The sequence below is a fragment of the Desarmillaria tabescens genome (assembly GCF_030435595.1).
Source record: "Desarmillaria tabescens strain CCBAS 213 chromosome Unknown EV420scaffold_3, whole genome shotgun sequence".
NCBI classification, from domain to species: Eukaryota; Fungi; Basidiomycota; class Agaricomycetes; order Agaricales; family Physalacriaceae; genus Desarmillaria; species Desarmillaria tabescens.
The window spans coordinates 71721-96692 of record NW_026848302.1 but is presented as its reverse complement, the minus strand read 5'-3'; the positions used below and the strand labels follow the sequence as shown (position 1 = coordinate 96692).

At 48.9% G+C, this 24972-nt stretch overlaps 9 protein-coding genes across 9 annotated transcripts; 7 read left to right on the top strand and 2 right to left on the bottom strand.

Moving 5' to 3' along the window:
• Positions 1-130: 130 nt before the first annotated feature.
• EV420DRAFT_1261044 (OPT oligopeptide transporter) lies at positions 131-2477 on the bottom strand (the record flags this gene model as incomplete). Its single annotated transcript, XM_060467042.1, has 6 exons — positions 131-560; positions 616-1246; positions 1298-1513; positions 1566-1635; positions 1689-2329; positions 2384-2477. 6 exons carry the CDS (start codon positions 2475-2477, stop codon positions 131-133), a joined length of 2082 nt encoding a protein of 693 aa, XP_060337325.1.
• A 1914-nt stretch (positions 2478-4391) lies between these two features.
• EV420DRAFT_1474173 (uncharacterized protein) lies at positions 4392-5373 on the bottom strand (the record flags this gene model as incomplete). Its single annotated transcript, XM_060469189.1, has 7 exons — positions 4392-4485; positions 4718-4752; positions 4824-4968; positions 5027-5097; positions 5166-5205; positions 5262-5302; positions 5356-5373. 7 exons carry the CDS (start codon positions 5371-5373, stop codon positions 4392-4394), a joined length of 444 nt encoding a protein of 147 aa, XP_060337324.1.
• A 422-nt stretch (positions 5374-5795) lies between these two features.
• EV420DRAFT_1260937 (uncharacterized protein) lies at positions 5796-7530 on the top strand (the record flags this gene model as incomplete). Its single annotated transcript, XM_060467035.1, has 2 exons — positions 5796-5980; positions 6318-7530. 2 exons carry the CDS (start codon positions 5796-5798, stop codon positions 7528-7530), a joined length of 1398 nt encoding a protein of 465 aa, XP_060337323.1.
• A 2592-nt stretch (positions 7531-10122) lies between these two features.
• Positions 10123-12275, top strand: EV420DRAFT_1474171 (uncharacterized protein; the record flags this gene model as incomplete). Its single annotated transcript, XM_060469188.1, has 13 exons — positions 10123-10304; positions 10355-10379; positions 10405-10516; positions 10571-10649; positions 10702-10982; positions 11045-11229; positions 11310-11322; positions 11387-11545; positions 11596-11692; positions 11754-11882; positions 11936-11955; positions 12009-12109; positions 12162-12275. 13 exons carry the CDS (start codon positions 10123-10125, stop codon positions 12273-12275), a joined length of 1497 nt encoding a protein of 498 aa, XP_060337322.1.
• A 293-nt stretch (positions 12276-12568) lies between these two features.
• On the top strand, positions 12569-15504 carry EV420DRAFT_1743345 (uncharacterized protein; the record flags this gene model as incomplete). Its single annotated transcript, XM_060480071.1, has 2 exons — positions 12569-13817; positions 14098-15504. Coding segments are annotated over 2 exons (2656 nt in total), but the record flags the coding sequence as incomplete, so codon positions are not given.
• A 1998-nt stretch (positions 15505-17502) lies between these two features.
• Positions 17503-18737, top strand: EV420DRAFT_644207 (uncharacterized protein). Its single transcript, XM_060482900.1, has 6 exons — positions 17503-17626; positions 17682-17967; positions 18022-18201; positions 18261-18357; positions 18412-18626; positions 18684-18737. The coding sequence occupies exons 2-5, from the start codon at positions 17751-17753 to the stop codon at positions 18527-18529; spliced, it is 612 nt and encodes a 203-aa protein (XP_060337320.1). The 5' UTR covers positions 17503-17626; positions 17682-17750; the 3' UTR covers positions 18530-18626; positions 18684-18737.
• A 956-nt stretch (positions 18738-19693) lies between these two features.
• On the top strand, positions 19694-20367 carry EV420DRAFT_644298 (uncharacterized protein). Its single transcript, XM_060482901.1, has one exon. The coding sequence runs from the start codon at positions 19787-19789 to the stop codon at positions 20174-20176; it is 390 nt and encodes a 129-aa protein (XP_060337319.1). The 5' UTR covers positions 19694-19786; the 3' UTR covers positions 20177-20367.
• A 74-nt stretch (positions 20368-20441) lies between these two features.
• On the top strand, positions 20442-22135 carry EV420DRAFT_644063 (uncharacterized protein). The gene is made up of 6 exons (XM_060482898.1): positions 20442-21233; positions 21293-21389; positions 21442-21573; positions 21630-21649; positions 21703-21803; positions 21854-22135. The coding sequence occupies exons 1-6, from the start codon at positions 20666-20668 to the stop codon at positions 21974-21976; spliced, it is 1041 nt and encodes a 346-aa protein (XP_060337318.1). The 5' UTR covers positions 20442-20665; the 3' UTR covers positions 21977-22135.
• Positions 22136-22543: 408 nt separating this feature from the next.
• Positions 22544-23543, top strand: EV420DRAFT_644118 (uncharacterized protein). Its single transcript, XM_060482899.1, has 6 exons — positions 22544-22740; positions 22793-22855; positions 22915-23085; positions 23149-23224; positions 23280-23389; positions 23448-23543. Exons 1-5 carry the CDS (start codon positions 22656-22658, stop codon positions 23347-23349), a joined length of 465 nt encoding a protein of 154 aa, XP_060337317.1. The 5' UTR covers positions 22544-22655; the 3' UTR covers positions 23350-23389; positions 23448-23543.
• Positions 23544-24972: the final 1429 nt, after the last annotated feature.

Below are 24972 nucleotides of genomic sequence, written 5' to 3'. Positions count from 1 at the left end.
TCTCGTATCTCGTTATTTCAGAAGGGCATGGCTACATACAGGCTTAGAAAATACATGCTAGCTATAAGACAATGGTTAATATCAATGGTATCTCATTAGCAAACGGGTATGTAATGAGGAAACTCTACAACTAAGTTGATGGTCCAAAAGTCTCTCCTGGATTTAGAGATTTCAGGGGTGTACCCAGATTGTCCGCTGTATGTTGCCAAACTGTATTGCCCCACCACTTTAATTCAATCCCACCCTTCGGGAGTTGTAAACAGAGGAACAAAAGAACGATAGCGACGGCAGTGCCGGCGTCAAGGGCCGCTGAGAGAACGTAGTTGTATCGCATCCACCAACGGAAGTACCGGCGGCGAATATAGAAGTTGAATATAAATCCAACGAGCGCCCACGAAGCGTAGTTCATCCCTGATGCCGGCGGAATGGCTAACGCTCCGGCAAAGAAAACAGGGATGTTGACATATCGCCAACTTGAACGTGGGAAGCGACGTGCGAGGTAGTAGCAGGGGATGGGAAGAAGGGCGCCGAGAAGGAAAAACCATAAGAGCGAATTATATCTATATTATTATGACTTAGTATGTTTAATAAGATGAACTGATCAATAAAACGTACGATGCGCCAGGCGAAAAGACCCGAGAAGGTCCGATACCGCCCCAGATGAAAGACGCCGTAGCAAATGTATTCGAGGAAGGACAGACAAATCCATCTTTCTGCGTGGACGAGCATAGATCTTCGATATTCGCAAACAACCAATTCTGGGTGCCCACCGACACAAAAGCCGCTATGATCACTGAAACCACCTGAATCGAAAACATCGTCCGCGGAGGGATCTTCATATAATGGCCTAGCTTCAGATCCCCAGAAAAGGTAGCAGCCTGGGTTGAGCCCATCACTCCCACCGACTTAAAGATAACATTGGCGATGGCCTTTCCGGGGAGCATGTATCCTGCGATGAGCTCGCACATAACATTGAATGTGATGGACATATTCGAGACGGCATGAATCATAGCCAACGGAAGTGCAGTCACCGCTGAAAACAGGATCGCAATGAGAGCAGCCCATATGGGGAGCTGAGTGGGGAATATCTCAATGGCCACAAACAGAAAGACGATGCCGAATACGCCGACGACCGCATACCACCAACGAGGGACTTCAGGGTACGCCTGCATCAGCCGCGAATGAACATCACGTTCATCCTTCAGAGATGATCGGAATCGACGAACAATATCTTGGCGGAACCACACTGAAAGAAGAAATGTCAGCATGGTAACCATAACATGGGGACTGAACTGACAAAACGTGTGGACGACGACAGCAGGGAACATGGCGAAGCTCAGCCCGTAGGCGAGACACAGGGTCGCAGGAAGGAAAATGGGAGAGTAAGACTGGTATTTGTCGTAATCGAGGATGCCATCGGTGATAACGAGACTGACGTTGTAAGTCGACCCCGTATTGTCATACGAGTAGTATGATGATATCGGCATGTACGCTGTATTCAGGGCGTTGCTGACTGGTGGATACTTCGTTAGTATCGCAACAGCCCAGAGATCATTCATACGCACAATACATGATGGGGGCTATGAACCAGAAAAACAGCACAAATGAAACCATAACATTTGCTTCAGACCACCACTGTCAACGCCATCAGTAAACAATAGAGTATAGAAAACCGGATGATGGCGTACGGGAGTTACCAACGGGCTGCCCAGATATGATATCATCGTCCAATCAAACGTCAAGACACTCATGCCTAGCCCATATGCACCGAACAACGAATTCACCGTGACGTTATTCGGTACAATCCAACATACCCAGTTGAAAACACTCAGGGCGGTGAAGAGGTAGCCGGGGAGGAAATAGTAGACAAGACTGCCGATGAAGAAGAGCAAGAAGAATCTCTCGCGGGTCATCCCTCCTCGCTCGTGATGTCCATAAGTCTTGTGGAGAGTATTGAACAGAGCGCAATTAACGATCGCCCCGGGCCAGATCATGCTAGGCGGCCAGACGACATACTGGCGAAGAATACCGGCCAATGAGAACCCATAGGCCTGAACGCCGAGAACAAGAAGCAGTTGGTATCCAAATGATAATGTTTGATGATAGAAGAACCGCTGAGCTAGTATGACGTCTGTCGCATACCCCGGAGTTGCGACGCTGGTCATCACCGTGATACAAACATGTTCCTTGATGTTGAACGGTCCCGGATTCAACGACCAGACGAACCCGAATGTGTTGAATCTTGTCTGGGGGAGGATTCTTTCCAGTGCCTTACCAAAAGGCAAGGTAATCAGCTGGATGATTAAACTTGATATGTAAAGCGAGGGATCTGATATAGTACATTAACAAGAATGCCAACGCTCGAGACAGAAGGAGAACACACATCGCAATTCCATCGCTGAGTTTATGCATGGAAGAATCAAAGTAAAAAGAAGACCGATGAACCACCTAAAAATAGTATTTTGTGGTGAGATCATTTCAGCGCAGAACACACAGCACAACGCACATTCTGAATGTGTTTACAGGCATATTGGGATCATCGACGCTTGATACAGCTGCGCGGACCTCGGGATACAAAGACTGGCTAAATAGAACAAAAGGAGAATGTTAGGAGGAAAATAGACCAAGGTACGACCTGCGCAAGACTCACTCGTTGAAGTTCTCTTCGCTCGAATGCGGGGATATATCCAAATCCGAATATCTCTGAGGAGTGTTTACATGTGACTCCGTATCGACCTCAGAGGCGGTATAGGTGGTGGAATGCTTGTATCCAAGCTTATCGAGCTCGAGCCGGGGCCTCAGAGGCTCCAACTTGATATCTTCCAAGACCAAGTTCGGATCGTTCAGATGTTTGATGAAGTAGCCAGGCTCGTCAGAGTACGGTGCATCGACAGCCGTAGCCTGGCTAGCATTCGACATCGCCATGAAAGATGACCGTTTATGCATGATTGTGGCGTCGTCCCAGGTTGCGTGAAAAAAGCAAGAAAAAAAAAAAGATCGACAGCTGCGGCGCCCCAAAAAGCGAACGCGGAGTAATTCCTCGGTGAAACAGTCGGGGTTGGGGCTTTACTTGTTCCTGCAGAAGGTCGCGGGCAGCATTTGGCGCGGGGATGGTGGCGACAAAGCGTTTTCTGCAGAGATTTTCCCAAGAGATGTTGGGTTGTTCCACCTTATTTGTTCGTGGCTACGGCCCTCCGGCCTGCACGACCTAGCGCGTGATGGGAGAACGTTCTATGGACAAGATCGTTATGAAATCGTCGAAAGGAGCACTACTGCCATTGTACGAAACGACACCGAAGTTCGGAAGCAACTTGATTGGAGATGTCGTATTGGACGGTAAAGCGGTCCGGGCTCTTTGTAGCCTCTGGTACATGGTAAAAAGTACGAGCAGTCATATAAATACGAGCAATAGTACCGTTCGCATGAACCTAAAGCCACGAGTAACGTTAATCAAGAGTTGGCACCTCGAAAACAAAAGCCGCTTGCAGGTGAGAACGGAGAGAACCCTAAAAAATCTCGGACTCTTTTCGTCCAGATCTCTTTCTCAGTGTTCAAGTGCTTGCAGATTATGCACGTCCCTCCGCGTTAGTGCATCGCCACCGTTGGCCTCCCTGTTTATATGTCATGCAGAACGCTAGAATAGTCGTCATTCCCGGCGGGCACCGAGGCCAGTTTGATCCAGGAGGATCGCCGTTTGAGTGTGATGGCATCACCCGGGCCGCAACACCTCACCGATAAAAAGCCCTGCAACGCAGCTACCACCGCCTGAGATAAAAAGCTCCCAAGCAGAAAAGCCCAACGCACCGTTCCCATCTTTGCCGCAGCCTTAGATGCCGTTATCCTTGATGCATCATTTCCCCGGCTCCTCATTAGGTCCAATGAAGTCTGATACGGGATGATTCTCGCCATGTTGAACCGAAGTCAGCCGCAAAAAGCACCGTTCGTGGAGAGAAAGGCAGAATGCAATCTGTTGCGCTACCAGAACGATGGATGGATAGAAGGATAGCGTAATGGAAGGCGCATAAGATTCAAGAACGCGCTGTGGCGTGCTATTTGCGGGTTACTATTCGAGCTGACTGTCCCGTGGATTTCTGCAAACACGTGTTGTACACGTGATTCTCGGATACTAAAGCCGAAACGCCGTTGACAATTGACAATTGAACTTGAAGGGCTCTACGCTTGTCAAACTGTACCGCGCTCCGAGGGAAAAATGTTAGGATCAGAGTGAGAATCAAGAGTATGTATAGAATGAACGCAGATGATGATCCACGTGCAGTGTCTAGGTCGTACTTGGTTATTCTTTATTCTCACCCGCGGATGGACTCGAGTGTACCGCTCGTCGCAGGTGCGTGGCGCGGAACAGCAGGTTGATTGATCCTGCCTGACATATTTCAGGTGATGATCTGGTAACCAGACATCGACCAGATGCACCACCGGCCCAGCATCCGGTTATCAAACTCCCCTACGTTCGCCATACGGAATGATCTAAAAGCGGGTGCATGGCGGTACTTGTCAAGTCAAATGTCCCACTCCGACTGACGTCCATTAATGTTGATGGTTGGCAGGGAGGGGCATTGTAGCCTCGGGGTTGGAGGATGCTATATGTATTCCGAAGGTACACGATTACTGTATATGCTACATTGAGAGGGAGATGGGATGGTAAGAGTAATCTGTCAAGGGGAAGGGTGGCAATGAAGGCACCGAGAAGAGAACGCACAACATTATTTGATTACGGCGTGCGGAGAGGCGTGGCTATGAGAGCTGTGATAAGATTTGGTCAGATGCCAAGAACTTGGAGAGAAAAGTTGGCAGCTGCTGCGTACGTCTTCATGGCGAGCTGGTGGGGGCGCCGAATGCGAATTCCCATGGCCATGGCCATTCATTGCCGGCGGGGGTGTCACTGGCATCTGCATCTGCATCTGAATCTCCTCCTGAGCCGCTGCGTCCATGAGAGCTTCAAGAAGCATACTACTCGCCGTGCGTCAACAAGAGAAGGCTGGAAGGGAAAAGAAGTAGAAGAACTAACTCGATCTCGTCCTGCAGCCTCTTCATGATCACTCCTGCGCTTTGCAGATTTTTCTCGTGGTTTGCGCGGGTCTAGAAAGCAGTGGAGTAAGAAATTGTAATACAGCTGGGCGGGGAGCGAGAAGGAAGGCAGTACTTACGGCGGTCGCTCGCGTGTAGGTTTCTCGGAGGGTATTGAACCTCGGGTCAATGAAATTTCAGGCCGACATGGTTAAGCTTAATAGGCATATGCATACTTTTCCTTATACCGTGTACTTGTTTGGGGTTTACTTTGAGCCTGGGAAACCAGTAAAACGGCGACAAATACGAAACAGGAGGATGGCCAGCTACCTTGCGTGGTGGTTCCATGAGTTGATGAAAGATGGAATGAGAACAGGGTTCACACGGTGATAAATGGAGGAGCTGTCGACGTCGGTTAAGAGTTAATTGTAATCGTAATCTATTGATCACTTTTTTGACAAGGCTGATGTCAATTGATATCTGGCAACATGCCGGATGCAGTAAACGTGCTCACCAAACCTTGCTAAGTGCGGAAGAGGGGATTCAATATAGATAATGGTGGTGTGATTGAAGGGCAGGCATACAAGGAACAGGCCTTGACAGAAGGAGGGACGGATGCAAGAGGGAGAAGAACTAAAATGGCAATGGCCGCCGGAAGCCCAATACCAACATGACGTATCACGTAATTGACAGGCTTGCCTAGTTCTAGTCATGTTCTTATACCCGAGCCATGCACAACTGTCGCCCCAATTCCCGTCTCCTCCTTCATCATGTCCAAGTCAACCTTTCCCTACGAGATATGGTTGAATATCGCTCACTTCATCCCACCGCTCGTCCTTGAGGACCTCTTCAGTGTCAACAGCGCGTTATTTCACCTGGCGATGGAGCAGAGATACAGGCAGATCAGTTTTGCGTATCTGAGCAGGAAGATGTTGAGGTTACTGGAACGACTCAAGTAAGTGTTCTGCTGTATTTCGTCTGTATCATCACCTTCCTCGCCATCCTTTTGCCTCCCGGCGCGCAGTTTGGCGGTATCCGGCGCGTTACTCATCATGCATCATGAGCTGACCCTTTTGCCTCAGGCATTTGGCAGCCGTGGAGCTGAGTTACGTGACGGTGCCGACCTCTTGCGCCCGCGGCTATACCTTTAATACCCCCTTTCTGGCGCATATATCCCGATTATTTCGACATCGTGGGACGCGTGGAGTGTCACAGGCATTACATGTTTCCGCTTTCTCCTATCGCCCGCTTCATTATTTTTGTCCTTTACATTGAATCTGACGACATGACAGAGATCCAGCCGTCGCCAAACGCGTCCGGATACTCCACATACATCCCCATTTCGTCAACGAAGATTTTGACACGCCGGCCTCCTCGCTCTTCTCGTTCAGGAAGTTTTTTGGACGCAAGTCGCGACCACCACGTATCAAGAATCTCGATGATTTGATATCAATCATGGGTGACGTTCTGAGCAGTCTGCCAAATCTGACAGAGTATCACATCGCATGGGTGGGGCTACAGAGTGCCCCAGCACCGTTTCTATGCACCCCATTCGGTTCTTCGCCGCTAACGAGGCTTACCCTCGAAATCACCCTGGAAAACCTGCAGACCTTGCTCAAGTCACAACCCTCATTTTTTGGCACCCTACGTGGATTGGATCTCTTTTTGCGCACGGACCATGCACTCGACGTGGCCGGATACGACCTGATCTTGTCGCGTACGCTAGCACCGATGATCAACAGCCTCTCCCTACAGATGCTCTCCCTTCGTCTATGGGAACCTATCGATATGTCGCCCTTCTTCTCTGCCTTATACCCTCAAACCAATCTCCATACCCTCTCCTTAAGCATACCCCTCACCGCTCCTCACTTAGGCAACCCAGATAGTGTCGCCGCATTCCTCAACATGCATAGTCGCACCCTTCGCAACCTTTCCCTGCGTGCAACCGATTTGAGTTCCCCCATCCCAATCGTTGACGATTCTCTCTCTCAATGGATGCAGCGTGCCTTCTATGCTGTGAACCTCTCCTCACTTTGTTCGCTCGAGCTAGGGATGGGTAGCATACCCTATGAGAGTGCGCAACTCTGCATAAGCCGGTTCCCCCGGACCCTTGCCAATCTCGTGATCACAGGACGGCATCTCTCTATGGAGGAGGTACGAGGGTTGCGAATACCTCGATTGCGCCGCCTCCGTATGGGACCTGTTACACTCAGCCCGCAGCTGATGGACTATTTAGCTGCGCGTGTGGCGGTACAGAGATTGGAGTTGGTTGCTAGTGATGTTGTACCCCGTGATGGGGAGGAGCCGATATACGAGGATAGGGAACAGGAAGAGAGTCAGGTGTGCAAGTTTTTTCAGGAGATGGATGAGAGGAGGTACGAGGGCTGGGACGTTAGGTATTTGGAGGTTACGAGGAATGCGGTACCGTGGAGGAGGCGGTATGAGGACGGTTTTAGTAACCTTTGGAGCAGATGTGTTCCTTCTTTGAGGGAGGTGACTGTCTAGTTAATAAGTTATGTCTCTCGCTATGTTCACTGCTTTACTTCACGACGCTGTACCTACAGTTATCTAGATGGCATATAATTTGCTGTTTGAATGAAACTGTGCCGGAACCGGCAGCTATAATTTACCTTCATAGATTTTAAGGAGGCATCTCGGCATTGGGTATATTTTTACTTGTGCCGGTATACCGAGGCTGAAATCGGAGTAGTGCCGCGCTACTCCTCTCTAAGCCGACCTTCCATAACATTCAGTGTCTCCCAAACTGTCTACATCCCTCAAATACATCGTCATACTCTCTAATAGCCCCAAAGTGTCGACGACGGGGTATAGATCGTTACCGAGTCGCTGCACTGTCAAGTTTCGACAGATATATCACCGCCTCGAACGTGTAAATCCCGTTCTCCACAGCTGATCGTGTATCACGGTGGACTGCAAGCAAGATCCGACCATTGATACCACACGTTTCCCCGCAAACGAGTACATCGTATCCGTATCCGAATTGGTACGGGGATCATGTAGTGGGGCGGCTGCCACCAGCCCGTAAGTAAGTAGGCTGAACAGTGACCCGGTGAATGGAGTGTCTGTCCGGAAAATTAGTTACTACGCCGCAGGGTGAGGTTATCCCTGGAATGTATGTACTGTTAATGATATCTTCAACAGGGTGACGTCGTATCATTATGACTCGGATCCGGATACGTTTATTGTGGCATTACACGTTGGAGTTTCCTTATGGCGATTGAAAAATGGGCCTTGTCGGGCCCTTCCTTCAAGTTACAGCATCGCAACGATCAGATTCATACGTCCATCATATCTGGTGGTCCTGACTGTGGCGGATGAGGAGCACCCAAGTCGGTGCCGCGACCCTTCTTATGTAAAACATCACGCTCTCCTTTGGGTTATTTTCCTCCTCGTACCATCATGATATGAACGGTCTCTGTCTTCCCGGAACGGCGTGCTGGGCGTCTTCCCCTCGGAGAAGATCTGCGACGCTTGAGAACCAGATAAAACGAGGATTTTCTTTCGGAAGTATCGGTGCGAAAGAAGCCCTTCGTGCCCTTGTGTCCCAAGTTCAGAACACACGTCTTCTTTGGCGTATGTGTACTTGGCCAAGTACGTGGTTAGAGGTATGGTTCATTTCGGACCCTTGCCGTGACATTCGCGAACCAGAATGTTTTTATGTTTCATGTGCGTCGTTTGTTCCAAGAAATGATTTATTTTTTGACGAAGCGTACAGCCTTACTGGCAATGGGGGTTATATTGCGCTGGAGAAGCCCTTTCTCCGAGTTCAACCTCATATATAGAAGAATGCGAGGTATCTTCCCATAAGGTTGGTTCGGTCTTCGGTCATGTTCCTATTTTAATTCTTCATGCAGGATGAGATACCCACAATCCCAAGAAGTCCAAGTCCAAGCCAAAGAAGAATACAGGAATGTGCTTCTCAAATCGATGTACATGGACCGTACGGAACTTATGCTCCGAGAACTTATACAAGAATGTCCGACAACTTATTGACGCGTCTCCCACTTGAGACGTATCTAACCCTCGACTTCCTCAAATTTCGTGTGGGTCCGAACCACGCAAGGAAGGCACCTCCTCTAGCTTCGCTGCCGCCTTCGTTATCTGTTGTTGTCTTACCCCTTGCTATTATTATCATTATCTTGCGAATCTTTACGAGAGAGATCTCGAAGATTGTACTAGGCCCTTTACCTGCTTCAGGTGAGAACCCAGAACGGTGAAATACGGTTTCGCCACGAACGATCAGGTGCTCCTCGGTGAGCAGAACGAGTTTAACCAGAAGCTTCATTATTCGACGCTCCACTTCCGAGCTCCGTCCGAGCTTGGGGAAGACGGGAACTTGGCCAGTACCGTGAGATGAGAGTGGGCTGATTTACGGTTCGATTACAGACCCCGAGAAGAAGGATCGGTGGGTGGATTGATAGATAAAAGCGTGAGATCGCCGTGGATTATTGTTGGTTTTGTTGGTCAAGTGCTGAAGAACATGTTGTTTAGCTCAAGGGTCCTCCAGCCCTATCGAAGACCCCAAAGGCTGGACATTTGTCACTGAGGTGCCGATTCCCGATTCCCGAGGCGTGCTGAATGTTCTGGATCCTATGACGTGCGATGAAGTTCATCTCCGTAAGTCTTCTTCTTGTGTTTAAACGCAGCAAATGCTTAAACGGCCTCTTAGTAGCACCGTCGAGTTATATCCGATATGACAGGCGCGTCAGTCAGTTGAATCGGACACCCATCTGCGACTCCGTCATCATAATGACTCCGATCCATAAGCGAGTCCACAGTTTCGTGAAAAAGGCGGTGGGCTGATTCTTGACATCTCTCCAGACGAAAACCCTCTGCCTCAATCCACTGCTACAAGGCTTTTATGACGACACTCAGTTCTGAAATGTGAACCACTGGAAAGTTCTATATTTATCCGCGTCTGTACAGATGCCGCTCTCCGGGCCGCCGGCCAACCTGGAAAAACTTGGGAGTAACGAAGAAGTCCATATGTGCAAAATCACCTCTTAGTCAACGGAGCCGTCGCGGGCCACCTCGTAGTACTTATATTTCTTTTTCGCTGTCTCTTGATATCCAACCATGAATCTTCTTTGGGCATCAGTGGGTGTAGCTCTCCTCGCATACTGCGCCGCTTTATATGTCGGTCGTGTGATTCGACGCAAGCATGTGTCGCAGTACACATGTGCCTTGGAGCTCGACACGCTGGGACGAAGGCTTCCTCACGAAAAGATTAAGGGAACAGCGGTCATTTGTGGTGGAAGGTGCGCATTTACAGCTGTATTTGACGCGTCGCCGGCTAATTGGCTTTTAGTGTCGGGGGTCTTTTAGCGGCTCGGGTGTGCCATGACCACTTTGAACGAGGTCGTTATCGTTGAACCGGAAGCATGGATGAACACTCCCGACGCGGCGCGCACTGATCCCTGGAATCAAGGGAGCAAGCGCTCGCGAGTGATGCAGTACGAATCTCTGCATGGTACTTATCTTTTGTCCTCTTGCTCTGGGATCCTAATACGCATGATTAATGTAGGCACTCTAGCGATGGGATACAACATCTTGACCAAGCTCTTCCCTGATATCGAAGAAAAGAGTCATGCGTCTGGCATCAAGTAAGCTATGTTATCAGCCATTCCGTTTCCATTCTATTAACATGTAGTACAGGATCATTCCCTCCGACTTTTATGTTCATATGTGGGGAAACGTGACTCGGTCTCCGTATGCCGAATATGGCGGCAGTCTCCCAAAGACTATGTGCGCCGGCCGTGCTGGTATTGAGACACTTATGCGCCGTTTGGTTCTGGGTGGGGAGTATAAGAACATCCGTCAGATTATTGGCACGGTTACTGGTGTTTCTCGAAGTCCTCATAATCCTGGATATCTAGAGGAGGTCACGGTCCGTACTTCTGAAGGCACACAGAACATCCGCGCAGCTCTTGTCGTTGGTACGATCTCGCGAACAGTGTGTATGTATGCGCGTACTAAATTTTATCATCAGATTGTACAGGTCCTGCAGCTGCTAGTCTGAAATGGCTTCGGCGAGAAGGATATGGATTTGCTGATAAATATACAAGGAATCAGCTTCCTCTCGACGAACTGAAGATTGCTTATGACCAGAAACTTCATTATTCCACGCTCCAATTCCATGTCACGCCTGAACTAGGGAGGAAGGCTCCCTGGCCTCCCGACTTCGTGGGATGAGTGCGGATGGATTTACTGCCTCTCAACGGACCCGGACCAAGATTTTAGAAATGTATACTCCCAGCGTGTAGGATGGAGACATCAGTGAGTATATATTTCGTTTGGACGAACTTTGGATTAATGTTCCCCCAGTACAACTTTGTTTCAGTTCTTTGGGTGACAGCAGCCTCCCGGAGACTCTTGAGGAAGGCAAGGCTTTCATCGCGAAGTCTCGTCACTGAGAAGCCTATTCCTGAGACGTTTTTCGCGATGTTGGACATGCTGGACGAAGTGAAGGATACTATGACTTGCAGTCGAGTTCGGTTCCGTACGTGCTTTTTGATGGTTATGATGAGAAGGAGCTGAGGATTCTACCAGCTGGTTCCAGCCACATCAGATATGAGAGGGCCGTCAACTTACCATCTAATTGGGTAGCGCTGGGCGACAGTGTCATGAGGGTGAACCCGGTTTATGGGTATGCTTTTCGAACTGCCTTCGCTCTTGGGTGCTAACAATTGGTCTAACAATTGGTCTAGACAAGGATGTTCCAAGGCTTTCTATGGCGCCCTTTGTCTAAATAAGCTGCTGTGTAACTCGACGTCTATACCGAAAGACTTTTCGAAGAAGTACTTTAGCAGTCACGCAGAAAAGATCAAACCGATTTGGTGAGGCATTTTCATAATCTCCTTTGCATATTTTACAAACGACCGGTTGTCAGGGCGTCACTCAAAGCCGGTGGTACGTACCCATATGACATTTCTACATAGTCATGGGACTGAATGGACTTTCAGATTACGCTTATAAAACGACAATTCCAGTCCCGGGGGAGACTTTATCTGAGGGCTCATGGGCCCGGTGGTACGCTAAGAAGCTAACCATTCTATCGTTCACTGTAAGTGTCAGTCGGGTATGATCGGCCGACCTGCGCTCACATCTCCCATCAGGATGAGCAAGCGGGCTCGGCGATGTGGCATGTCAGAATGCTCCTCGCTCCACCTATTGATGTGTTACAGTTTGGGCTTATACTCAAAGTGGCTTGGAGCCTCGTCAAAGGGTGAAGAACGTATAAACAAATGTAATTATGCCGTTCATGTCAATGAAACAATATTCCGAGAAGCTAGCAACTACAAATATACGGTAGGTGTTTCTGGAATGCGATTAGACATTCTCCACGACTTGATAAGACGAACGCAATGAGTTTAGCCGATAAGTTCGCTTTTCTGACACGCATGTTCGCTCCTGAGTCCTAAAGTTATAAAAAGTTATAAATTCAAGCGCCGGTCTATCGATCACGTGCAGAGTCAACAGCCTTACGAACGCCTAAATCTTTCTCTCTCTCTCTCTCCCCCTTGATGTCTGCCGCGTCTGAGCTCCCATTCGAATTGCTTTCCGAAATATTCGACCTCGCTTACGATGGAGACTACGATATTGTCAACGTCGGCTTTGTCAACGTCTGCAGCTATTGGAGAGCCGTAGCTCTAGCATCTCCCCATCTCTGGAGCTGTATAACTGTACGCAAATCAAGAGAAGGTCTAGCCGCCATCCTCAAGCGATCTCAGTCTTGCCCACTCACCATTCGCGCCACCCTCAAAGATCAACCTTCCTATGCCGTGCCACTGGAAAAGCAGCCTATCGCAACTACCGCCTCGTCCAGGATTCTCAAGCCGGGGCAAGTGTGGCAAGCTTCGCCGTCCTTGTACGAGATACTCAAGATCCTCTTCTCACACTCGCACCGCTGGAGTGACGTTTCTCTTCGACTCTCGCCTAACCTTTTCCACTTTCTCAACGACTTCAAAGGCCCCCTGCCCATCCTCCGAAAATTGCATCTTGAGATGATCTATACATCGTGTTCTCCTTCAAAGGCTCATATAGTGTCGTTCAAAGCATTCACAGTCGCCCCGCAGTTAACTCACCTTGTTATCGTGAACATCCTATGTGGCGTATCATTTCCTGCGAGTAATCTTCGCTCCGTTCATCTCACACAATTTGCCTCCCTTCAAATGATCTATGAAGTGGTCAGAGACGCGCCCTGTCTGACTAAACTTGTCGCGAGTCGCTCCGAAAACCCCATCAAACACGACTCTATGCCACATATTGGACACTCCATCGTCCACAACTATTTGCGCGAAATTGAAATTCACCGTATCCACAGTGTTGGCTGGCTATTCGCATCATTTATCTTTCCAAATCTCGAGTCGTTTACTTTAGAGGACTTTTCCAAGGTCGAGGATCACAATACTATCCCCCTACTGTCCCATTTCTTTGCTGCAAGTTCGCCACCACTCCGCGAACTGTCTATCCGTGGCATAATGCCAAACGAATTCATTACTCCTCTGCTCGGAGCAGTCCCCACTGTCGAAGAGCTCGTCATTTCTCAAACCATGCTTGCGGATGAGCGTCGGGCCGACCTCCGCTTTGGTGAGCTTGTTGCCAAAACGCTTTGCGCGAATAATGGTTTCTTGCCTCATCTTCGCAGTCTCGACCTTTACGCCTCCGCATATCCTCATGGCGTTGGCCACTGTCGCTGCACCGGCGACATCTTTGCAGACATGGTTGCTTCGAGGTGGGAGAGCTCCTCGCAGGTGGTGAAGCTTGAGCATGTACGCGTTGGGGGTTACTGGAGTGGTTTTGGATCCGATGTCGTCAGACGATTTGAATCGTTCAAGGGCGAAGGCTTGGATATTAGTTGGATTGCACGAAGAACGTCGTACAAAGAAGAAACTCCCCTTTTATAGATGTAAGACAGAATACTATGTCCTATACAAATATTTGTTGTCCCTCTTTACTATACCTGTGTCTGCCACAAACTCGTCGAGGTCTCACTGATCCCGCCCCTGGGAAGCCCGGGACCCGCTGCCGATCACGTGGACGTCGTCACAGTGCGCTGTGACGCGCTCAGCGGTGACAGTGACAGCCGCCTCTCTCCCGATGTCGGCCGCGTCGATACCATTCGAGCTGCTCTCCAAAATTTTTGGCCTTGCTTACGACGACCGGGACATCTCCAATGCTGGATTTGCTGGCGTTTGCAGCTATTGGAGAGCCGTGGCCTTGGCATCTCCCCATCTCTGGAATCATGTAACCGTACGAAAATCAGGAAAAGGCCTTGCCGCCATCCTTGAGCGGTCGCACCCCTGCCCGCTCACTATTCGCGCCACCATCGAAGATGATCCGTCCTACGTTGTTCCGGTACCAGCCCACGCAGTGCATTTCCACCAGCCTCGGATGATGGCGTTTGGCAAAGCTTCGCCGTCGTTGTACAAAATCCTCGAGATCCTCTTTTCTCACTCGCAACGCTGGAGTGATGTCTCCCTTCGGCTCTCCCCTAACCTTTTCCACTTCCTCGATGACTTTCCCGGCCCCTTTCCCATCCTCCAAAAGATGCATCTTGAGATGATCTACGCTACAGATTTTCTTGAAGATTCCCCACCGGTTTCATCTAATTGTTTCGCTGTCGCCCCGCAGTTGACTCATCTCGTTATCGCTAACATTCGGCACGGCATACTATTTCCTGCGAGCAATCTTCATTCCGTGTATCTCACACAATTTGCCACCATCGAAAAGATCTTTGAGATCATCAGTGAAGCGCCGTATCTGACTAAAATAGTGGCGACCCGTGCTCAAAATTACATCCAGGACGAACGCATACCACGTACTCAATCCCCGGTTGTCCACAACTCCTTACGCGAAATTGAAACCCACCGCATCTACCAGGTTGGCTGGTTATTTGCCTCATTCATTTTTCCAAATCTCGATTCGTTCATGTTAGAGGACTTTTCCGAGATTGAGGATCGAGACACTATCCGCCTGCTGTCCGACTTCTTTGCTGCAAGTTTGCCGCCGCTCCGCAAACTCTCTATCCGCGGCATCATGCCAACCCTTAATATCATTCGTCTACTCGCAGCTGTCCCCACTGTGAAAGAGCTCATCATCTCTCAAACTAATCATGGCCATGGTTCACTCCCCTTTGGCGAGCTTCTTGCTCGTACTCTTTGTATGTATGGTGGTTTCTTACCCCATCTTCGCAGTCTCGACCTTTATGTTACCTTCGATCCAGAGGATGATGTTTATCATGAGTTGATTGGCAGTATTTTCGCGGACATGATTGCCTTGAGGTGGGAGAGCTCTTCACAGAGGGTGAAACTTAAGCATGTGCGCGTTGGGGGTTATAAGCATGGTTTCGGTTCCTCTGTGGTCGAGAGATTTGAATCTTTCAAGCGTCAAGGCTTGGACATTAGCTGGGTTGCGCGAGACAAGTCCTTGGAAGAGGAAACACCCCTTATCGAGTAGAATGTGACCTGTACAGTCTCTCTTTGTCTATATACTCAGCGATTTCGCCGTCGCCTTGTCCCGCCTTGTCCCTACACAATCTCGTCACTTGCCCGACCTTTCCTCTGGCCTCGACCTGTTCCGCACGTCGATTCCGCTTGCGGACCGTCCTCAGCTCATATACCATTTCTAAACGGCTACAAGGCTAATATTTGTTGTTTCCGCGTCACTAGTTTAGAGTACAACATGCTACCAACGTCATAAGACGCAAGCTCCTTGGATTGAAGACCCATTACTGAGGTGCTAATTCCGGAGGAGGCAGTTTAGGGCAGTTTGTTATGTTGACCATGCTAAACGCCGGTTCTTCTCTCCTTTCGACTCGGAAAATATTCTGACATAATCCATCTCTAATAATCTAGAAGTGTCCTCTCTGGTCTCAGTTCTCTAGTCCCGACGAAAAACCAACTTGGCACCAAGGCTTCACGCGCAGAGCCAACACAGGAACATAGGTATTAGGTCGTTTACATATGGGACCAGAACATACGGAGAGGCAAATTTAGAGATCAGGCCCGTTAGAGTGGCAAGACCATGAAAAATTTTCGCTGTCTAAGCCATGGTGAGAATCGAAATGAGGTGAGTGGCTCATCGGGCCGGTGAAACCGACAATTAAGTATTGCTCTCGGAGCTTCAGGTTCTGCTGTTCTCAGGCTAGCCATGTTGAGGGCTCGGAGAAAGAGCTAGCAAGCCAAACTTTCTCAAAGGACGTCTGACATGCAGTGAGTACCTACAGGCGTAATTCCACTAGCATCAGACTAACTGTGATGGATTAGGATTTGGAAAACGGAAAATGAGCACAGCGATTTCGCCATTCCTCAGCTGCGGGGTCCTGCCTTACTGGTACTTCTTGGGAGTATGCAAAAAAAAAACACTCTCGGTCAGGTTTCAGAGATACTGATCACCGATTTACCCATACTACCCTGGTAGGCTGAAGGTGCCTGGGCGTTACAATATACTGAGCTGGCGCCTCAGACGGAATACTCCAGGGTTGATGATCTTTGTGTCCCTGGTGGTACGTCGCAACAAGCCTAATTTTGCAACGGCTCGGAGCATACACGGAGAGTTCACAATCCCGATACTACACACTCCATAGACGCCAAAGATTTTGGTAGTACCTAAGCCAGATCGATACACCTGGCATCAGTTTTGGTACACGGTATTATATAAATATCGTAGGCAGGGTCTGGTTCCCTGGAGTGACCATAAACGTCGTATGGGTTCAGGCTGCTGCTATCGTACTAGGCATCTACTACATTGTGGTATCTCTCGAACGTGCTTTACGACGACGCCATCTCCTGAAGCAGACTTGTGTCTTGGATGTCAATACGCTCGGACGTCGACTCCCTAGCCAAAAGATCAAAGGCACAGCCGTTATCTGTGGCGGAAGGTAAGCAGTCCTTCCAGCTTATCCCGTAATTCCTCCATTCACGGGTGGATTTTTAGTATCGCAGGTCTGGTTACAGCCCGTGTGTGCCATGATCATTTTGAAGAAGTCATCATTGTCGAGCCAGAGACGTGGTTGGGCTCGTTGGATGCTAAACGTGCGGACGCATGGAATCAGGAAAACAAGCGCACTAGAATTATGCGGTATGGATCGTTTCATTGTGAGTCCCGTCTCTACTGTCCTATCTTTTGGCTCCAGAAGAGACGCTTTGCCTGTAGCGTTCATGGTCCATCGGGCATATTGCCTTGGCAAGGCTGTTCCCTAACCTTGGAGAAGAATGTAAATCCTCGTCCATAAGGTGAGATTTGCTTTATATAATTTCGTCGTATCCGAAGTCATTATAAAATTTTATATATAGAATAGGACCTAATGGCCTGCACCTTCACATGTGGGGAAGCGAGATTATATCACCCTACGAACAATACGGTGGTTCTCTACCCAAAACACTCTACACTAGCCGTACGGGTCTTGAAACGTTTCTTCGTCGTCTCGTCCTCGGTGGGAGATATAATAACGTCCGCCAAGTCCTTGGAACAGTCGTCGGTATTTCACGAGATGTATCCGATCCCCATTTTATCGACCGGGTGACGGTCCATACTCCAAAAGGAGCCATGACCGACATATCTGCCGCACTTGTCGTTGGTATGACCCCCCTCTGTTTTTATATCTACTTCCTTGCTAATACAGTCTACTGCAGATTGTACTGGATCTGCCGCCGCCGGTCTAAAGTGGCTTCGAAGGTAAGGTTACGGCGTCAGTGATACATATGAAAAAAAATCAGTTACCCCTCGACAAACTGAAGATCTCCTACGAACAGAAGCTTCATTACTCTACCCTCCAACTCCGTGCTCCCCCCGAGCTAGGGAGGAAGCTTCCGGGACTCCCGGTACCGTATGATGAATGCGGGATGATATACGTATTTATTCCAGATCCAAACAAGGAGAACCGATGCATATACTCCCAAAGGATTGACGGGGATTTTAGTAAGTCATTTCCCACTACGCGACTACAGACTAAGCTAATAAATTCTCCCCAAGTACAACTTTGTTTCGGCGCCTCCAGTTCGGAAAGTGGCGAGCTACCAAAGACTTTGGAAGAAGCAAAAGCCTGGGCTCGAAGCCTCATTACGGAGGTTCCGATTCCCGAGGGGTGGTTTGCTATGGTGGATATGCTGAAGGAGGTGCAGGATTCCATGACATGCAGCCAAGTCCGTTTTGGTAAGCCTGTTTCTTCTTTTCTTTCAAGGGTAATATCCTAAATAGTCCGTCCCTGATAGCGCCATCAACTTGGATTCGGTATGAGAAGGGAGTAAATCTACCGTCGAATTGGATCGCTGCTGGAGACAGCGTAATGAGGGTCAATCCTATTTTTGGGTGCGTATTTTCGGCTCTTCCTCAGGTCAGACTTATAAACGCAGTACTTTATAGACATGGGTGCTCCAAAGTGATCTACGGTGCTATTTGTCTGAATAAGCTACTGCAAACCGTCCCTAGTATCGATACCCAAGGATTTTTCCAAGAAGTACTTCGGGATGCACGCGGATAAGATTGAACCGCTTTGGTGGGTACCGGTTATTCTCCTAAGGTTCAAATTCGGCGACTCATGCACGGCGATACCTTCAGGAGTACGACAAAAGTCATTGGTATGCATCTCTGCATCTGCATGGTTGATCCAACTGAACGTCCGCTTTTGATTCTAGATTACGCGTTTGCGACTACTGTGCCGGTCCCAGGAGAGACACTCCCTGAAGGTACCTGGCTTCGCTGGTATATCAAGAAGCTGACCGACCTCTCCTTCACTGTAAGTTCGAATAAACGATAGCATGGTAGCGCAATTGACGTATTGGATAGGATGCCCAAGCAGGCTCAGCATTATGGCATTTTCGAGTGCTTCTCGCGCCGCCAATCGATCTCTTGCAACTGTCCCTTGTGTTCAAAGTAATACGAAACCTGATTAGGTACCCACGTACCTAATATCTAGGGACTGAGTCTTCCTTGATGAAGAATCTTCTGCGCGGGCATAATACAAAGAACGTATCGGACTGCTATATAATAGGGGAAGTTCAGCTGGAACCGGTCCGTGGACACAACCTTTTCGCTGTGTAGAAACTAAGCAGGGATTGCCTTGGTTACATATGAGAAAATGTGTACCTTCTTTTCGTAAACCGAGGGAAAGATTTGCGACTGACAGAAGAGTAGAAACGGAGACTTACCATCAATCACTCAGGTTACATCATCCGCGGCCAGCTTCTCTCTTCCCTAAACGACTCGAACCCCCTACGAGTCAGCCGCCCTGCAACCGTTTTTCACAGACCCTGGTTCAGATTTATCATGAACATCAAAAAGAAAGCTAGGTAAGGATACATCGTTCGCTACACTTCGAATCGCCTGCTTTAAAACACATTATCTTTTATCAGGAAGGTCTATTCAGGAACTCACAGGTACTATACGAGGCTACGTAAGCGAAGGCTAGTACGTTATCGATGTCCTTTTTGACTACGCCGCACGGAACGCTGGTCCACACCTTTTTTTTTCCCAGAAAATCGCAAGCTGAATCAGAGCGGTCCTCTTTCCTAATAAGAGCGTTTCTCACGGAGAATGTGCACAGGGCAGCCATTCGTTTAGATATGGCCGGTCGAATGGGAACTCATGAATTCGACCTCGTCACTTCTGGTACCAACGCCAACGCCAACGCTTCCGTCTAACCCGAAACCCCTTCGGAGTCAATTCGGTACCCCCATCCATCGACATCCACGGGGAGCATATCACTCCATAATAGACGTCAGAGTCTTTCTGAACTACCATGAACTTTTTGTGGGCTCTCATAGCAGCGTTAAGCGTATACTATGTCTTTCTATCCCTAGAGCGTGCTCTTCGAAGACGACTTTCTTCAGACCCAGACGTGCGTCTTGGATGTCGACAGCTTGGGTCACCGAGCTCCTCGCCAGAAAATCAAGGGCACCGCTGTCATCTGTGGGGGAAGGTGAATACTTATCCCCAACTCCGCGAAGCTCTCGTTCTCGTTCTGATTCGGATTTTCAGCATTGCAGGTCTCACTGCAGCCCGAGTGTGCCATGATCACTTTGAAGATGTGGTCATTATCGAACCAGAGGCATGGTTGAACTTCTGCGGATGCAAAACGTCCCCATTCGTGGAATCAGCAGAACAAGCGCTCCCGAATAATGCAATATGAATCGTTTCACGGTCCTGTTGAGTCGCCTAGGGATTTCGTCTGGCAATCAGTGACCCTTTGACCTCTAGCATTAATGACCATTGGCTACACTACAATGAAGAAGCTCTTCCCAGATTTCGTAGAAGAGTGTGAATCTTCAGCAATACTGGTGAGCTATGATGTTCAGCCATAGTTTTTAAATTCCGCGACTAAATTATCCATAGGACAGGTCCTAATGACACACGTGTGCACTTGTGGGGGCACGACCCTAAGAAACCTTACGATGAATATGGTGGCACACTTCCCAAGACGATCTACGCTGGTCGCATTGGACTTGAAACATTGCTCCGTCGGCTCGTCCTTGGTGGCAATTATAAAAACATCCGGCAGGTCACTGGGACCGCAACCGGTGTTTCGCGAAATGCGTCCAATGCCAACTCTATCGACCGCGTGTCAGTCCGAACCGTAGACGGAAATATCGTCAACATTCCAGCTGCACTCGTTATCGGTATGACCCCTCTCCTTTCTCCGTACCTATCCTTTCTAAATGGAGATGCCTTAGATTGTACAGGATCCACTACAGCTGGCTTGAAGTGGCTCCAAAGGGAAGGCTACGGGTTCGCGGATACGTATGCGAAGAACCAGCTGCCCCTCGACGGGCTCAAGATCGCCTATGACCAAAAGCTTCGTTACTCGACGCTCCAATTCCGCGTCCCTCCCGAGCTAGGCAGGAAGCTCCCCGGACTCCCTGTACCCTACGATGAATGCGGTGTAATTTACTGCCTACTTGCGGACCCTGAAAAGGAGAATCGAGGTGTGTATTCTCAGCGGATCGACGGGGACTTTAGTAGGTGGTTTTTCTTTGCGGGGCTTAAGTTGCTGATCCCCTACTTGGAGTGCAAATTTGTTTCGGTATCGCTGGTGGAGATAGGTGCAGAACTACCGAAGAATCTCGAGGAGGGAAAAGTATGGTGCCGAAGTCTGATCACTGAGGTACCGATTCCCGAGGGATGGTTCGCTATGCTGGATATGTTAGAGGAGGTGGAGGATAGTATGACTGGCAGCCAAGTCCGTTTTGGTACGCCTAATTTTCTTTAAGCTACATGGGGAAGCACTGAAGCAGGTGACCATTCATAGCACCCTCGACGTGGATTCGATATGAGAAAGCTGTCAATCTGCCGTCGAATTGGATTGCTGCCGGGGACAGTGTCATGAGGGTCAACCCTCTCCATGGGTACGATTAACTCCTTCTGCTCCCGTGGGGTTTATGATATTCTGTGTCGCAGGCACGGATGCTCGAAAGCTATGTACGGTGCTATATGCCTTAATCGGTTACTGCAAGACGTACAGTCGTCGATACCTGAGGATTTCTCTCAAAGGTACTTCCGTATGCACGCGGCTAAGATTGAGCCACTTTGGTATGTACCTGTCATTTTCTCTCAACATGACTGCTACTTACGAGATGTAATCTTAGGGATACGACGAAAGTCGCCGGTACGTACCATTGGATGGAACAGTGGTTGTCTACTAATCCGTCCTATGTGCAGACTACGCATTCCCTTCGACAGTCCCCGTTCGGGGTGAGACACTCTCACAAGGCTCATGGCTTCGCTGGTATATGAAGAGGTTGATGACACTCTCCCTCACGGTATTTTCGCGCCTTTCTATGCTTTGTACAGAGTTTAATCCTTTTGACAGGATGCCCAAGCTGGCTCGGCAATATGGCACTTTCGAGTGCTTCTAGCTCCGTCTATCGATTTATTGCAATCGCGCCTTCTGCTCAAGGTTATTTGGAACTTTATCAAACACCCGTTAGCGTGATGTGTAGGGCTATCAGTAGACTATTGTGCTGGAACCTCGTAGGCTTTGCGAAATACAGTCTAGTATGCACTGCTCATCAAATACACATGTTTTTCCCGTAGCTATGGTGACTCGATGACTTTTCGACCTCCAATCTCACTCTCATTGATCGATCATGCATTGACAGATACAAATTTCGACGAAATTGGGAGTTACTATGTGAGCTACTATGCTTCTGGTCTGCTACCGTCTCCTGTTGCTCTTGGATGCAACTGTTCGATACACCGAGAGATGAACGTCCCGTTTTCCAGCCTATATCTTATTCAGCAATGCCAGTCGAGGCGTCTGCTTGACTATCAGCTCTATGGCAAACGTGCGCTCCACCGAGGTCTACCAATGTTCCAGGCAATAACGGCCCACAAGGACTACTACTATTCGAGTTCATACATACTTCTGGCTCCAAGATTGCGTCCATTCTCTTACATTTCACCTGCTGGCCCTTCACACTAGTTTTCTTAGCGCAGATGATTGCTTCCGAGCTGTCGTTCTCTCACCTAGGCTGTCAGCAGTCGTGTATCCCTTCTCGCTAACCCGCAACCTGGTACGTTTCAGCAATCATTGACGATTTCGGCAGTGCTCACGAAGGGTATATAGGTCAACCCCCCGGGAGTGTATCTACCACTGGAAAGCCACCAAGATCATGGTATTCAAGAGCCTCTTACTCATCGTCTCCTTCAGCGTTGCTTTGGCATCAGCCAGCGATCCACCGGTAGTTCCGGGTCGCTGTAAGTTCTTTTGTTCCTGAATATCTTCCGCGCATCAATTGTCGTCTTGTAGATGCCCTGATCCCAATCAACGAGGAGAACTCAGGGATGGTCGATATCCCGCTCTACGAGGAAGGTAAGTTCTGCTTGATGTGAATTCTTGTCGGAATTTGTTCATTTCCATACGCCCAATAGTACGTGTCGTGCACTTTTCGGAGCAGACCCCGTTGGCCCAGTGGAACATCCAGCCATGCGATATGGGTAATAACACGTATCTGTCTACTATCAAGTCTTCGCCAGTTTCATCCACAGGCCCAATTCCATCTCCAATCCCCAGGCCGGGCCGCTGGTTAATACTTCCTCAAGGTGAGCCTGAACTCCCAAGTAGACGGTGTGTGTCGACTCAAGTCGATTTGGCTTGTGTTCTAGGTGGCAATAACCCTGTGTTAAGCTCTACTCGCAAGTTTTGCTGGAACGTTTTTCCTCATGGCAACAACACCTGGCGGTATGTCGGCAGCGCTTTTGATATACTCCATTGTTGACCTGATTACACGACCCAGTCTCCGAAGCTCAAACGATAGCAGTGGCTGTAAATCTTCCTCTATTTGTAGTGGTATTTTCTGCAGCTAACATCTACCCTCCGACCAGTATGTCTTGGCACTAGCAATGAGTGGGCATAAGTTTCTCCCTGCAAGTATTCGTGCTACTTACTTCAGAATTTTTTCTAGCGGAGAAGTTGAAAAAGTTAAAGGGTACAAACCAGGCACTGACGGCCATTGCAATGGTGACCTCTTGTGGAAGCTCCAACCGGCTAACTGAACACTGACTCGGCATGGTAACTTATGTTAGAGTCAGAGGCGGGATAATTAACCATAACTAGGTTCAGATAATGGAAGAACCAGTTTTGGTCCTAGCATGATTGGTTCTGGGTTCGTTATCAATCAGTCACAATATAGTAATCACTTTATCTTCGAGCTTTGTAACGGAATGGAGGAGATAGCCACCCTTATCCATTCAAGATGAGAAGTCTGGAGCCAACGATTACGATTCACAGCAGCTCCACCTTCTTTGGGTTTCAATGCGATTACCCTGACCTTGACTTTGCTTCCGCAACCCCTCCTGCCCGACGATCGCCTGCACCATATGAAAATAATATATATTTGGACATCCGCGATGAAGCAAGAGATTTCTTCCGGTTGCCGCTCTTTGCTCACAAGGTGCCAGGATTGCGTAGGATAGGTTTGAATTACTATGCACCCACTGGCAGGCAGAGGGAGCGGAGGCGCGCACGGAGACAAGAAAGAGAATGTTTTTCAATGATGATTCCTGAAGCTGCGGCCTCTAGACTTGACGCGTCTGCTGAGCTCACTATGGTCCCCAAATTGTTTCCACAAGCAGGAAATCGGACCGAAGTGGTTCGCCAAGCTGAAAAAATTTCCTCAGATAGATTTAGATAGATTTCTGTCTGCCGGAAATCAGTGTTTAGCAGGGAGAATCCTGTTCCTGGCTTGACGGAAACCGAATATGGAAACGTTTTCAGTGCCACTGTATGTTTCCTTTGTACGGAAACTTGGGCATGATAAGAGTGGCTGTGCCGCGGTAAGGCCGGGCCGGGAGTTGCCGATGCAACTTAGTTCGAACTGGCACCGCCAACGCCAATAATGAAGCAAAGGCAGGACGCATAGTGACTCGTAGATTTCCTTTTTTTTCTGTTTGCTGAAACAGTCGTCTAGATACTTTCTGTCTATCAGGTTCTGTCTGCTCGGAAAGCTTCTCAAATTCACCGAGTTAGTCCATCAAAAAACTACGTCTACACGCGCACATGATGAACCAGACTCGTCTCGCTCTAAAAACATGAAATATTCTCCTTATTAGAATATCCTCTGTAGGAGAGTCCATTAGCCGCTGGCGTGGGAGACGGCTCGAATTTGTAGCAGCTGCGACTTACGAGGTCCGCCTTACTCCTGACGGCCAACGTTTTATTAACTTCAGTCAATAATCAGGAGCTTTTTCACTCAGGATTCAATGTTTATCCTCCAATAAGAGGTCGTCAAATATGTATATCAGCAGATCAACGGGATCCCGACTCTTGTGGGAATTCTCCGCCAACCATATCTTGACGTCGCCCTGCAAATCCTCCATGCCGTCGTTCCCGCCGAAGACTTTTCTCAGCACCAGCTTGGACTTTCTTAGAGCCGCTCTACTTCATAGTCTGAAGTATCGCGCACGGCGAAGTCACCCAAGCCTCATTCA

What these genes read in the sequence shown, in the direction of transcription:
- EV420DRAFT_644063 (XM_060482898.1), top strand. Translation starts at nt 20,666, where the DNA reads ATGACCCCTCTCCTTTCTCCGTACCTATCCTTTCTAAATGGAGATGCC. An exon ending in AGGGTCAACCCTCTCCATGG is followed by an intron (nt 21,390 to 21,441) that starts GTACGATTAACT and finishes TCTGTGTCGCAG; the next exon opens with GCACGGATGCTCGAAAGCTA. An exon ending in TGATGACACTCTCCCTCACG is followed by an intron (nt 21,804 to 21,853) that starts GTATTTTCGCGC and finishes TCCTTTTGACAG; the next exon opens with GATGCCCAAGCTGGCTCGGC.
- EV420DRAFT_644118 (XM_060482899.1), top strand. Translation starts at nt 22,656, where the DNA reads ATGGTATTCAAGAGCCTCTTACTCATCGTCTCCTTCAGCGTTGCTTTG. An exon ending in ACCGGTAGTTCCGGGTCGCT is followed by an intron (nt 22,741 to 22,792) that starts GTAAGTTCTTTT and finishes GTCGTCTTGTAG; the next exon opens with ATGCCCTGATCCCAATCAAC. An exon ending in TATCCCGCTCTACGAGGAAG is followed by an intron (nt 22,856 to 22,914) that starts GTAAGTTCTGCT and finishes TACGCCCAATAG; the next exon opens with TACGTGTCGTGCACTTTTCG.
- EV420DRAFT_644207 (XM_060482900.1), top strand. Translation starts at nt 17,751, where the DNA reads ATGAAAAAAAATCAGTTACCCCTCGACAAACTGAAGATCTCCTACGAA. An exon ending in ATGCAGCCAAGTCCGTTTTG is followed by an intron (nt 18,202 to 18,260) that starts GTAAGCCTGTTT and finishes CGTCCCTGATAG; the next exon opens with CGCCATCAACTTGGATTCGG. An exon ending in AGGGTCAATCCTATTTTTGG is followed by an intron (nt 18,358 to 18,411) that starts GTGCGTATTTTC and finishes AGTACTTTATAG; the next exon opens with ACATGGGTGCTCCAAAGTGA.
- EV420DRAFT_644298 (XM_060482901.1), top strand. Translation starts at nt 19,787, where the DNA reads ATGAACTTTTTGTGGGCTCTCATAGCAGCGTTAAGCGTATACTATGTC.